General features: G+C 41.5%; 2 protein-coding genes and 2 gene segments (V, D, J or C); all 4 read left to right on the top strand.

The window, feature by feature from the left end:
- The first annotated feature begins 696 nt into the window (after nt 1–696).
- On the top strand, nt 697–2127 carry LOC113540012 (uncharacterized). Its single transcript, XM_053233546.1, has 3 exons — nt 697–739; nt 881–1230; nt 1819–2127. Exons 1-3 carry the CDS (start codon nt 697–699, stop codon nt 2125–2127), a joined length of 702 nt encoding a protein of 233 aa, XP_053089521.1.
- Nucleotides 2128–8292: 6165 nt separating this feature from the next.
- On the top strand, nt 8293–9170 carry LOC128318197 (T cell receptor gamma variable 3-like). The segment is given in 2 exon segments: nt 8293–8398; nt 8554–9170. Coding segments are annotated over 2 exon segments (396 nt in total).
- Nucleotides 9171–10033: 863 nt separating this feature from the next.
- Nucleotides 10034–10661, top strand: LOC113540113 (T cell receptor alpha variable 5). The gene is made up of 2 exons (XM_053233630.1): nt 10034–10139; nt 10220–10661. Exons 1-2 carry the CDS (start codon nt 10097–10099, stop codon nt 10570–10572), a joined length of 396 nt encoding a protein of 131 aa, XP_053089605.1. The 5' UTR covers nt 10034–10096; the 3' UTR covers nt 10573–10661.
- A 586-nt stretch (nt 10662–11247) lies between these two features.
- On the top strand, nt 11248–11756 carry LOC128318162 (T cell receptor gamma variable 3-like). The segment is given in 2 exon segments: nt 11248–11320; nt 11410–11756. Coding segments are annotated over 2 exon segments (390 nt in total).
- Nucleotides 11757–12737: the final 981 nt, after the last annotated feature.

Here is a 12737-nt window from a genome sequence, read left to right as displayed (position 1 = left end):
GAGCAAAGAGATTTCTCCACGACTAAAGAGAAGGGTAAAACTGTGCAAATCAGCTGCAAAGTGAAGGGATTAACCACAGATTATGTCCACTGGTACCATAAGAAAGACAATGAAGAAGCTCTCACAAGGATCCTTTATGTCAAAAAAGGGAGCTCACCTGTTCTTGATAATAACCATCCTGATGCAGAGGACTTTAAAGTGAGGATACAGTCTGATAATTATGATCTGAACATACACGAACTAAAGGAAAGTCACTCAGGGGTTTATTACTGCGCCAGCTGGGTAAGAGACTCCCACAGTGATAGTGTACATTCAAAGTGTGTACAGAAACCCTGATGATACACAATCACAAGAGAAACACTACCAGAGTCTCTTAACTATTCAAGCACTGATAACTCCCTACTGCAGACAAACATGTATAAAAAAGGTAGTGTCAAATTCCCTTCATTTCCTCCTATTCCTAGAACTAGCACAAATAATGTCTTATAATACAATGTCTTACATTATTGTTTGTATTTTTTTTAATAATAAGAAAATTACTGATACACCAAATCTGGGCTAATGTTGGCTGACAAGGTGGCCAATCCCCACCCCAGGAAATGACATCATTACTTTATAAAGGAAAGACTCATGTTCTATATTACATTAATGCAAAAACTGATCTGAGCGCAAACTTTATTTTATATCCAAATCAACATGTTTATCGGCATATATGCTGTTCTCTTCTCTTTGGTCACAGGTAAGAATCAGATCACAGCTATAAAACACAGCTATAAAAAATTCATAGCTATAAAGCTATAAAAATAAAAAGCTTTAAAAAAACAGAAAAAAGAAAACAAAATACCAGAATGGCTGTTTTTCCAATTACTTTTCATTACAGAAGCTGTTCTGGGACTGACACTGGAGCAAAAAGATCTCTCCATGACAAAAGAGGAGGGCAAAACGGTGTATATCAGCTGCAACGTGACCGGATTATCCAGTAGCGACTATGTCCACTGGTACCAAAAGAAAGAAGGTGAAGGTCTCACAAGGATCCTATACATCAAAAGTGGAAGCCAGGAATCTGTTCCTGATGCTGACAATCTTGAAGCAAAGAACTTTGGTGTGAGGGTACAGTCTGATAATTATGATCTGAAGATAGTAAACCTGAAGAAAAGTCATTCGGCAGTTTATTACTGTGCCGCGTGGGACAGCACCCACAGTGACAGTAAATATACAAAAACCATGATGGTACACAGCCACAACAGGAAATGATATTCACAGGCATGATATAAAGTGTGAAAAGGTGAATATATACATGTCAAACACTGGTAACTTTTCTAAATTTTATGTCCTACAGACCAGGACAAGTTGATCTGTTTGTGAACAGACAGACAATTCAGTATCCAGTTCGATTCATGGAGAGAGCAGAAACAAACATTTGGGGCCAGGATGCATTGATACACAGCTGAAAAAATCTACAGGTATATAATCTTCCACGAGTACTGCAGATGTGGATGACACTGCAACGTATCTGACAGTCTATATAACCAGTGTATGGATAACCCCATTCTGGCAGAACAGACCGTGGTTCTGTTCGTCATTTAAACACTGATAACGTACTCAGTTACTAACGTAACCTCGGTTTCCTTAGATACTGGAATGAGTACTGCGTCGCTAGATCCTATGGGGAAAACCTACTCAGTTACTAACGTTACCTCAGTTTCAGCACTTTTTAGAAGGGCCAAGAACGCACAAGGAATACGCCTGTCATAATAGGCACGTGCCCCTCATGCAGAAAGGATCCGAGCCTGCAAGGCCGGAACGTCCAGGCTATAGAACCTGGCGAACGTGGACGGCGAGGCCCAGCCGGCCGCTGCACAAATGTCTGTCATGGACACCGCGCTAGACCATGTCCAAGATGAGGCCACGCCCCGAGTGGAATGGGCTCTAACTCCTATGGGGCTTTGGAGGCCCAGGGAGGAGTATGCTAGCGCAATAGCGTCAACTACCCATCGAGAAATTCTCTGCTTTGTGACCGGAGACCCTTTGGTGCGGCCCCCAAAGCACAAAAAGGGTTGTTCAGGGACGGTAGGGGGGCCGGGGCGGATTAAGCCTCCTGGAACCCCTCAGGAAACGAACAACTAGGTTCTTCCGGCCCATGCCTTCATGCGGGCTGAGTCGAAAACTGCCCCCAGGAAATAAGTTCGTTGGCTGGGGGACAGTGAGCTCTTGGCGAAATTGACCCTGAGTCCTAGGCACTCCAAGTGGCTGAGGAGGAAGGATCTGTGGGACACTAGCTCAGCCTCTGACTGGACTAAGATGAGCCAGTCATCGAGGTAATTCAGAATGCGGATTCCTTTCTGTCTCAGAGGGGAAAGAGCCGCATCTATGCACTTCGTAAAAGTGTGAGGAGCCAGGGACAGTCCGAAAGGCAGGAGTGTGTATTGATAAGCCACTCCCTCAAAGGCTAATCTCAAGAATCGTCTGTGCTGGGGGCTACCTGGATGTGAAAGTATGCGTCCTTCAGATCCAGAGAAAAGAACCAGTCCCCTGGGCGTATTTGCGAGAGGATCTGATTCAAAGTAGTCATCCTGAATGGCCGCTTCATGAGTGCGCGGTTCAGGTGTCTGAGATCGAGAATGGGACGAAGGCCTCCACCCTTTTTGGGGACGAGGAAGTAACGGCTGTAGAATCCTGACTCGCTCAGTGCTGGCAGGACCGTTTCTATGGCACCCTTCACCAGTAGGGTCGTCACCTCGGAGCGTAGGATGTGAACTGGAGTGAGTAACCTCGTTTTATAATCGCCAAAACCCAATCTGACACCCCGGGGATGGCCTGCCAGGCCTCTGCCCGTGTGGTGAGGGGTTGGATTGGTTCGAGTGGCAAATCTCTGTGAGGGGACCTGACACTCGTTATAAGTAGAAGAGAAAATTTGCTTTGTGTTTTTTTTTCTCGCTATAACAGCGGATGTTTGTGTGGGCGTTTTCAGAATGGGCCCAGTGTCCACAACAGCATTTACAAACACACTGCCACCGGCACCCGGGAACAGAAGAGGGTGCTTGGGGGAATAACAGAGACCGTTTGGGGGGTGGTCCAGCGATGGCAAGACTTCGCCCCCTCCTCTTCCTGTCTAGTAGATCAGGACGACGCCTGAGGCGCAGGATCCAGCGTCAGCTTGGGCCGGGGTCCTTGGTGTCTCAGAAATGAGTGGCGTCTGGCTGAGCGGGAGCGCTGTGGAGGCTCAGGCTTTTGAGTAGGCTGAGCAGGCGCAGGCACGGGTCTAGCCGGCTGCTGCATTGGAGCAGGTTTGGGGCGACTGGTGACACTCGAAGAGCTTGAGCGCTTCGGCAAGAAGTGTCGCATTGCCTCGGACAACTTCTGCGCAGCTGTAAAATGCTCAGCAAACCCTTCGACGGCGGGTCCGAACAGCCCCGTGGGAGAAACCGGAGAGTCGAGGAAAGGAACCTTGTCCACCTCTTTGATCTCTGTAAGATTCAGCCATAAGCGGCGCTCCAACACCACTAAATTGGCCATTGATCTCCTGATGGCCTGAGCCGTCGCCTTCGTCGCTCATAGGGCCAGGTCCGTTGCACTGCGCAGCTCCTTAAAAGCCGCAGGATCGGGCCCCGACTAGTCCGTAACTTGGAGGAGTTTGGCCTGAAAGACCTGGAGTGCAGAGCTGAGGCCGCCTGCCCGGAGGAGGAGTAAGCTCGTCCAGCAAGGGCAGACGTTGTCCTGCACGGTTTCGTGGGGTGCGCGACCTTCGCTCTCCATCCGATGGCAGTGGGCGGGCAGAGGTGTGCGGCCACTGACTCATCCAGTGGAGGAAGTCTCTCATAGCCCTTTTCGTCCACCCTGTCGACCGTGGAGATCGCGGATGAAACGGACGTGCGAAGGCGAGCCGAGTAGGGAGCGCGCCATGACTTTGTGAGCTCGTGATGGACCTCTGGAAAAAAAGGCATGGCTCACTGACAAGGGGCCTGACGGCGCCCCTACAGGAACCATTCGTCCAGATGGCTCCGAGTGGGCTCCTCCGGTGTGGGCCACTCTAATCACAGCTCTTCCACCGCTTTAGAGAGGACACGTAAAGCTTGGCGTTCATCCCTGTCTTGGTGATGATGGGATCCATAGACAGCAGAGGGGTGGGGTCGAAGGAAGAGCCCCAAATATCCTCCACGTCTGAAGCTGCTAGAGACGTGCTGTCGTCTAGCAGTTCATCCTCGATCGCGCCGAACAAAACCATGTCGCTCGCATCAGCCGAGGGACGCTGGTCCGGGCACTCAAAGAGGATGGGAGAATCCTCTCTGCACGGCGAGAGCGAGGCATGCAGGGTCTGAGCCGGTGTGAGCTCGTTCACAGCTGGGCACTGAGCCTCTCTGCCCCACTGTTTTTTCCTCGCAGGTCCCTGGCAGGAAGAACATGGGAGGGCAGGAGGGGCGGAGTCGCTTTCAGAAAAGAAAGCGATCTGAGCGCGCAGAGAGGAGATACTCATGCTCACGCAGTGTGAACATTCCATCTCCGTCAGAGCGGCTTCTGCATGGGGTCTGCCCAGGCAGGAAACGCACTCTGAGTGGTCGTCAGCGTGCAGGGCGGTTCTGCACGAGCTGCAACGACTGCGCGGCATTTGCAACAACGCCGCTTGCTCTTTTAGAGAAAAAAAGCTCTTTTAGAGAAAAAAGGCTCTTTTAGCTCTTTTAGCTCGCCCGATGGCGGCAGAGGACGAGCTCGTATCTGCGCCGGACGCTGAAAGCGGCTCGAAGCTCGGCAAGAACAGCGGGACGGCGCAGGAGAGTAGCTCTTGTCCGAAGCGAGGCGTGTCAACGGCGAGCAGCTTCAAGTCTCGTAGCTCGGTGGAGAGAAGATCTTCGTCGCTGAAGGAGAATTGATCTGAGACCCTATGGCGCAATGCCCGCTTATATATCAGATTGCTCTGCCCATTCTGGTGGGCTTCCTTGCCATAGGCGCGTGCAGTTCCGCTGCCGAGCCATTGGTTTGCTTTATTGCACTGCACGAACCAATGGCCGTGCAGTTTCACTGCGTGATTGTAACGGCTTCAGTCATCAGAGAAAAAGGAGTTTTCCCCATAGTGTCTAGCGACGCAGTACGAGTGTAGTATCGAAAGGGAACTCTTTTACATTCAATGTCTTCCTAAAATAAATTATCAGTTCCAAATAGCAGAGCTGTTCCCACAGAGCTACTGTGTCTTAAAGACTTAAACTCTGTAAAACTATAAGTTACTTTTGGTTGTCTGATACACTGAAAAGCATTTTCTATTTACACGTAGCTGCTGATCAGTGGTGTAGCCAGTCTGAAGTAGTCGCCTCTCACCACGGCTCCCTACCAGAAACCCCACATTCCCTTTCTCTACTGTCGTCAAACATGTATATCCTACACAAGCACAAGGTGCTAGGAATATAGCATCATAGATGACAGACCAGCCAGTTTAAGTGTGTCAGTTCACAACAAATTAATATATAATGTCAAAGGAAAGAAATATTCCTGAACATGACAAAGGTTAAATTATGAATTACGTGATTAATTCATAAATTCATGTAACAGTACAAATGCGGCCACATATTGCTAAATAATTTTATTTATTGAAACCTTAAACAGGTATAACCCTACTCATATAATTGTGGGCGTAAACCCCTTATCTTGCTCTGTGAACAGTGTTTTTTGACAGTCAGCTAGAAGCAGTACCTTTGGGTCTACCCTATAGTTGTACATGGCAGCACCAGTACATGCCAGTAGTATGTGGCACAATTATTTTTGGTCTTTTAAAAAAGGAAGGACCATATATAATAAATTATTTGGATGATGTTAAATTATCTGGATATAAATCCGCTCAAATTAAATATGAAAGTCTGCACTTTGAGCTCATATTCATTATTTAATTCATCTTTACTATATACTGTGGTAGACAGCTAAAATAAATATAACTTTGTCAATGTCCAAATATTCATGTACATATCTGTATGTTTTTATACCAGATATCTTTAGAGCAATTTGTCCTCAAAGTAACAAGATTCAGCAGTATTGTTTCTAAGTATTAAGGAAAGTGTTTGTTTTTGTTCCTGTCAAAAGCAGTTCTGCACAAGCAGCAGGCTGTGAGATTACAGCGGAGCAGTCCCCTTCGACCAGAGCTTTTGTTATGGTTAGCCAGCGAATGTCAGGCAGCTAGCTTGGTTTGTAGACACTGTGCTGTTTTATGATCCTGCAGAATGATCATAGCTACATCATTACATCTGACATCAGATTAGATCACAAGTTAGCTTGCTGAAGGTGAGAGGTTTTGCCACTCACCTAGTATTGATATGTCAGTTAACCCTTAGTGTCTTAACAATTCAGGCACAATTTAGTGCACATTATGCAGTTTATGTTGCAGCCTTAAATTCTCCCTGAATGTGCACTGATGTAAAGTTGTAACATTAATCTGTATGTTTGCGGTAGAAGTTTGCATCAGGAGGAGCACATTTGTTCTCTCACGCAGGTGGAGTTAGTCAGAGTTTGGTCTTGGTGAGGTTAGCGAACACAACTGTCTGATATTTTCATAAGATAAAGCAAGATGTCTTCCTAATAGTTCCCTGACAAATTGGCCGGCATTGTGCTCCTTATTTGCACATGCTAGCAAAGTCAACAAGTGCCATTTCTCCTTCTAAGAAAAGGTGCTCACAACCACAACCAAGCAGAATCACTGGTGGTGCCTTGATTGTCAGCGAGAACCAGCAGATGAGATTGTTGATAACAGAAAGCAACAAGGTGGATGCAACTACAGGAAAGGCAATGACTGCAAGTGCAGATGGCAGGTTCCTCCTCCCGACTGAGGAGCCAGCTGCTCTTCATTTTGTGGGGTTTCACCTGTTCTTTCTGCTGGTCATTTTAACCAAAGACATTATGTGTTTGTTTAGTTAATGTGTTTTGGTGAACTGGGATGTTGACCCCCATTAATCCAGTAGCCAGCTACTATGAAATAAAAAAAAATGCTGCCTTATAGTTTGAAGACAGAGCATTCAACAGCATGTTAATTGGTATTAAAGGTTAAGTTTTGTGTGCAGCAATAACAAAAACAACAGCAAAAACAACAGTAACAATAATAATACAGAGCATTATATGATACAATGAATGTATCTTTTAAGTGAAAGGGCCAGGTATTACCCACTTTCCTAGAAAGAAATATCAGGTTTCTTACATAGCACGATTGAATGTCCAGCAGGACAATGTGGGCATGCAGTTATTATTGTGATGTCACTTTAACCAGTTTCTGATCCTTTATTAATAGTGAGCACTACTACCCCCCTGTGCTAAACAGATGAAACACTGCTTCCTGTGTATTTTCATATTTGTGGGAGTAGCAGTATCTTGTTTGCCCACCAGTGGCACAGTCTACACATTGCATGTGACAGTACAAGCCTACAGAATACCAGAATCTAGAAAAGTGTGAAAAACTGGAATGTGTAATATATTATTATTTTACATGCTTGGCTTAATTACTGTAATGAAACAGGAACATAATTTATAATGTTGAGATCAGTTTGACCTCAAAGTAACAAGATTAAACAGTAGTGTCAAATTCCCTTCATTTCCTCCTATTCCTAGAACTAGTAAAATGAGATGTCTTATAATAAAATGTCTTACATTATTATTAGTATTGTTTTTTCCCCCCAAAATAAGGAAATAACAAATGCACCATGCATGGCAGCACCAGTACGTGCCAATAGTATGTGGCACAATTACTTTTGGTCTTTTAAAAAGGAAGGACCACATATAATAAATGCTGTACTTCCTACATCTCGATTTGGATGTAAATCCCCTCAAATTAAATCTGAAAGTCTGCACTTTGAGCTCATATTCATTATTTAATTCATCTCTGCTATATACTGTGATAGACAGCTAAAATAAATCTAACTTTGTCAATGTCCAAATATTCATGTACATATCTGTATGTTTTTATACCAGATATGTTTAGAGCAATTTGTCCTCAAAGTAACAAGATTCAACAGTAGTGTTTCTAAGTATTAAGGAAAGTGTTTATTTTTGTTCCTGTCAAATTCTCTCCTTTTCTTATTTGAAACTTTAAAACATATAACATAAAAGTAAAATCAAAACAAAACAAAAAACAGGTTTTACTGGTGGAATCAATGAGAAATTGATTCCAAAGTAGTAAACAGGGTTTACTGTTTAAAAGTAAACAGATTTTGTTCAGTAATAAGTAAATAACTAATACACCAAGTCAGGTGGCCAATCCCTACCCCAGGAAATGACATCATTACTTTATAAAGAAAAGACACATGTTGCAAACTAGCATTAATGCAAAAACAGGTGCAATAAAGAGATCTGAACTGAGAGCATACTTTATTTTACAACCAAATCAAAATGTTTATAGTCATATATGCTGTTCTCTTCTCTTTGGTGACAGGTAAGTATCATAGCACAGCAATAAAAATAATAAAAAAAAGAGAATGTAAAAGAAAAAAATAGAAAACATAATACCAAAAAATCCCCAGAATTGCTGTTTTACAGATTAATTACTTAATTAATTAATTAATTAATTATTATTATTTTTTTTTACAGAAGCTGTTCTGGGAGTGACACTGGAGCAAAAAGATCTCTCCATAACAAAAGAGGAGGGCAAAAGAGTGTCTATCAGCTGCAAAGTGACTGGATTATCCACACAGTATGTCCACTGGTACCAAAAGAAAGACAATGAAGTTCTCACAAGGATCCTATATGTCAAAAGTGGAAGCAATCCTGTTCATGAAAATAACCATCCTGAAGCAAAGGACTTCGATGTGAGGATACAGTCTGATAATTATGAGCTGAGGATAGCAATCCTGAAGAAAAGTCACTCGGCAGTTTATTACTGCGCCGCCTGGGACAGCACCCACAGTGACAGTAAATATTCACAGTGTGTACAAAAACCCTGATGGTACACAACCACAACAGGAAATGATATGAAGTGAGAAAATGTGAATACACACATGTCAAACTCTACAGGAATCTCAAAAATATTCCTGGGAATAAACCCCTTATCTTGTGAACAATGTTTGTTTTTGACAGTCAGCTAGAAGCAGTACCTTTGGGTCTACCCTATAGGTGTACATGGCAGCACCAGTACGTGCCAGTAGTATGTGGCACAATTACTTTTGATCTTTTAAAAAGGAAGGACCACATATAAAAAATGCTGTACTTCCTACACAGTTTAACTGATTTGGATGTAAATCCCCTCAAATTAAATCTGAAAGTCTGCACTTTGAGTTCATATTCATTATTTAATTCATCTCTACTATATACTGTAGTAGACAGCGACAATACATATAACTTTGTCAATGTCCAAATATTCATGTACATATCTGTATGTTTTTATACCAGATATGTTTAGAGCAATTTGTCCTCAAAGTAACAAGATTCAACAGTAGTGTTTCTAAGTATAAAGGAAAGTGTTTGTTTTTGTAAGTATCATATCACAGCAATAAAAAATGAAAAAAAGAGAATGTAAGAGAAAAAAAAGAAAACATAATACTAAAAAAAAAAAAAACAAACAAACAAAAAAACCCCATAATTTCTGTTTTAAAACTTTAAAACATATAACATAGAAAAAAACAAACAAACAACCAAAGGAAAAAAACAAACAAACAGTTTTACTGTTGACCTGGGTTAATGAGAAATTCATTCCAGAGTAGTAAACAGTGTTTACTGTATAAAAATAAAGGGGTTTTGTTCAGTAATAAGGAAATAACTTCATTCAAAGAAGAAAGGGTGAGTCTTGGGCATAAAGTGTTTAAGGTAAACATTCCCTGAAATTTAAGCTGTGTGAGTAGTGCTGGAACATTTCAGAGGGTCACACATACCAGTGTGTTAAATTAACCACCAGGGTGGCACAATGTCTTGTATTATTGTTAGTATTGTTTTTCTTTTCTTTTCAACAATTAGAAAATAACAAATGCACCAAATCTGGGTTAATGCTGCCTGAAAAGGTGGCCAATCCCCACCCCAGGAAATGACATCATTACTTTATAAATGAAAAGACTCATGTTGCAAACTAGCATTAATACAAAAACAGGTGCAATAAAGTGTGCTGAACTGAGAGCGTACTTTATTTTACAGCCAAATCAAAATGTTTATAGCCATATATGCCGTTCTCTTCTCTCTGGTCACAGGTAAGTACCATATCACATGAAAAAAAAAAGAAGAGAAAAAAAAAACAGAATTGCTGTTTTACAGATTAATGTTTTTACAGAAGCTGTTCTGGGAGTGAAACTGGAGCAAAAAGATCTCTCCATGACTAAAGAGGAGGGCAAAAGTGTGTATATCAGCTGCAGTGTGACCGACTTATCCAGAGATTATGTCCACTGGTACCAAAAGAAAGAAGGTGAAGCTCTCACAAGGATCCTGTATGTCAAAAGTGGAAGCAAAGCTGTTCCTGATAATAACCATCCTGATGCAAAGGACTTCGATGTGAGAATAAAGTCTGGTAATTATGATCTGAAGATAGCAAACCCGAAGAAAAGTCACTCAGCAGTTTATTACTGCGCCAGCTGGGACAGCACCCACAGTGACAGCAAATATTCAAAGTGTGTACAAAAACCCTGATGGTACACAACCACAACAGGAAATGATATGAAGTGAGAAAATGTGAATACACACATGTCAAACTCTACAGGAATCTCAAAAATATTCCTGGGCATAAACCCCTTATCTTGCTCTGTGAACAATGTGTGTTTTTGACAGTCAGCTAGAAGCAGTACATCTCTACTATATACTGTGGTAGACAGCGAGAATAAATATAACTTTGTCAATATCCAAATATTCATGTACATATCTGTATGTTTTTATACCAGATATGTTTAGAGCAATTTGTCCTCAAAGTAACAAGATTCAACAGTAGTGTTTCTAAGTATAAAGGAAAGTGTTTATTTTTGTTCTTGTCAAATTCTCTCCATTTCGTATTTGAAACTTTAATACATATAACATAAAAGTAAAAACAAAACAAAACAAAAAAACAAACAGGTTTTAGTGGTGGCCTGGGTCAATGAGAAATTCATTCCAAAGTAGTAAACAGGGTTTACTGTTTAAAAGTAAAGGGGTTTTTGTTCAGTAATAAGTAAATAACTAATACATCAAGTCTGGGTTAATGCTGGCTGCCAAGGTGGCCAATCCCCACCCCAGGAAATGACATCATTACTTTGAAAAATGAAAAGAATCATGTTGTAAATAACCATTATTGCAAAAACAGGCGCAATAAAGAGTGCTGAACTGAGAGCATACTCCTTTTTTTTTTTTTACAGCCAAATAAAAATGTTTATAGCCATATATGCCGTTCTCTTCTCTCTGGTCACAGGTAAGTACCATAGCACAGTAATAAAAATGAAAAAAAAAAGAAGAGAAAAAAACCCAGAATTGCTGTTTTACAGATTAATGTTTTTACAGAAGCTGTTCTGGGAGTGAAACTGGAGCAAAAAGATCTCTCCATGACTAAAGAGGAGGGCAAAAGTGTGTATATCAGCTGCAATGTGACTGAATTATCCAGAGATTATGTCCACTGGTACCAAAAGAAGGAAAGTGAACCTCTAACAAGGATCCTGTATGTCAAAAGAGATAGCCCACCTGTACCTGATACTAACCATCCTGAAGGAAAGGACTTCGATGTGAGGATACAGTCTGATAATTATGATCTGAAGATAGCAAAACTGAAAAAAAGTCACTCGGCAGTTTATTACTGTGCCAGCTGGGAGTACAGCAGTGACACAGTGACAGTAAATATTCACAGTGTGTGACAAAAACCATGATGGTATATAACCACAACAGGAAATCATATACACAGGCAATGGTATAAAGAATGAAAATGTGAATACATACATGTCAAACTTGACAGGAGTCTTAAAACTAAATTTATTCAAACGCTGATAACTTTTCTAAATTTTATGTCTCTCTATAAGTTCCAAATAGAAGAAATATTCCCACGGACCTACTGTGTCTTGAAGAATTAACATCTGTAAATGTACAAATGACTGTTTAATTGTGTATATATAACCTCAGTCCAGCAGAACAGATCATGGTTTAGTGTGTTATTAATGTTACTGATGTTCCTTTCTTGCCTATTACCCCTCAGACCTGACCTGCAGTCCAGCAGTCCACTGGGAATAAACCCCTTATCTTGCTCTGTGAACAGTGTGTTTTTGACAGTCAGCTAGAAGCAGTACCTTTGGGTCTACCCTATACGTGTACATGGCAGCACCAGTACATGCCAGTAGTATGTGGCACAATTACTTTTGGTCTTTCAAAAAGGAAGGACCACATATAATAAATGCGAGAATAAATATAACTTTGTCAATGTCCAAATATTCATGTACACATCTGTATGTTTAGAGCAATTTGTCCTCAAAGTAACAAGATTCAACAGTAGTGTTTCTAAGTATAAAGGAAAGGGTTTATTTTTGTTCCTGTAAAATTCTCTCCTTTTCGTATTTGAAACTTTAAAACATATAACATAAAAGTAAAAAAAAAACAAAAACTAGTTTTACTGGTGGCCTGGGTCAATGAGAAATTCATTCCAAAGTAGTAAACAGGGTTTACTGTTTAAAAGTAAAGGGGTTTTTGTTCAGTAATAAGTAAATAACTAATACACCAAGTGTGGGTTAATGCTGGCTGCCAAGGTGGCCAATCTCCACCCCAGGAAATGACATCATTTCTTTATAAAGAAAAGAATCATGTTGCAAACTAGCATTAATGCAAAAACAGGTGCAATAAAGAGTTCT

The sequence above is a fragment of the Pangasianodon hypophthalmus genome, chromosome 4, assembly GCF_027358585.1.
Source record: "Pangasianodon hypophthalmus isolate fPanHyp1 chromosome 4, fPanHyp1.pri, whole genome shotgun sequence".
NCBI classification, from domain to species: domain Eukaryota; kingdom Metazoa; phylum Chordata; class Actinopteri; order Siluriformes; family Pangasiidae; genus Pangasianodon; species Pangasianodon hypophthalmus.
Note: the sequence above shows the minus strand (reverse complement) of the source record. Positions and strands in the feature narration are given on the sequence as shown.

What these genes read in the sequence shown, in the direction of transcription:
- LOC113540012 (XM_053233546.1), top strand. Translation starts at nt 697, where the DNA reads ATGTTTATCGGCATATATGCTGTTCTCTTCTCTTTGGTCACAG. An exon ending in TCTCTTCTCTTTGGTCACAG is followed by an intron (nt 740 to 880) that starts GTAAGAATCAGA and finishes TTTTCATTACAG; the next exon opens with AAGCTGTTCTGGGACTGACA. An exon ending in AATATACAAAAACCATGATG is followed by an intron (nt 1,231 to 1,818) that starts GTACACAGCCAC and finishes TCCAGGCTATAG; the next exon opens with AACCTGGCGAACGTGGACGG.
- LOC113540113 (XM_053233630.1), top strand. Translation starts at nt 10,097, where the DNA reads ATGTTTATAGCCATATATGCCGTTCTCTTCTCTCTGGTCACAG. An exon ending in TCTCTTCTCTCTGGTCACAG is followed by an intron (nt 10,140 to 10,219) that starts GTAAGTACCATA and finishes ATGTTTTTACAG; the next exon opens with AAGCTGTTCTGGGAGTGAAA.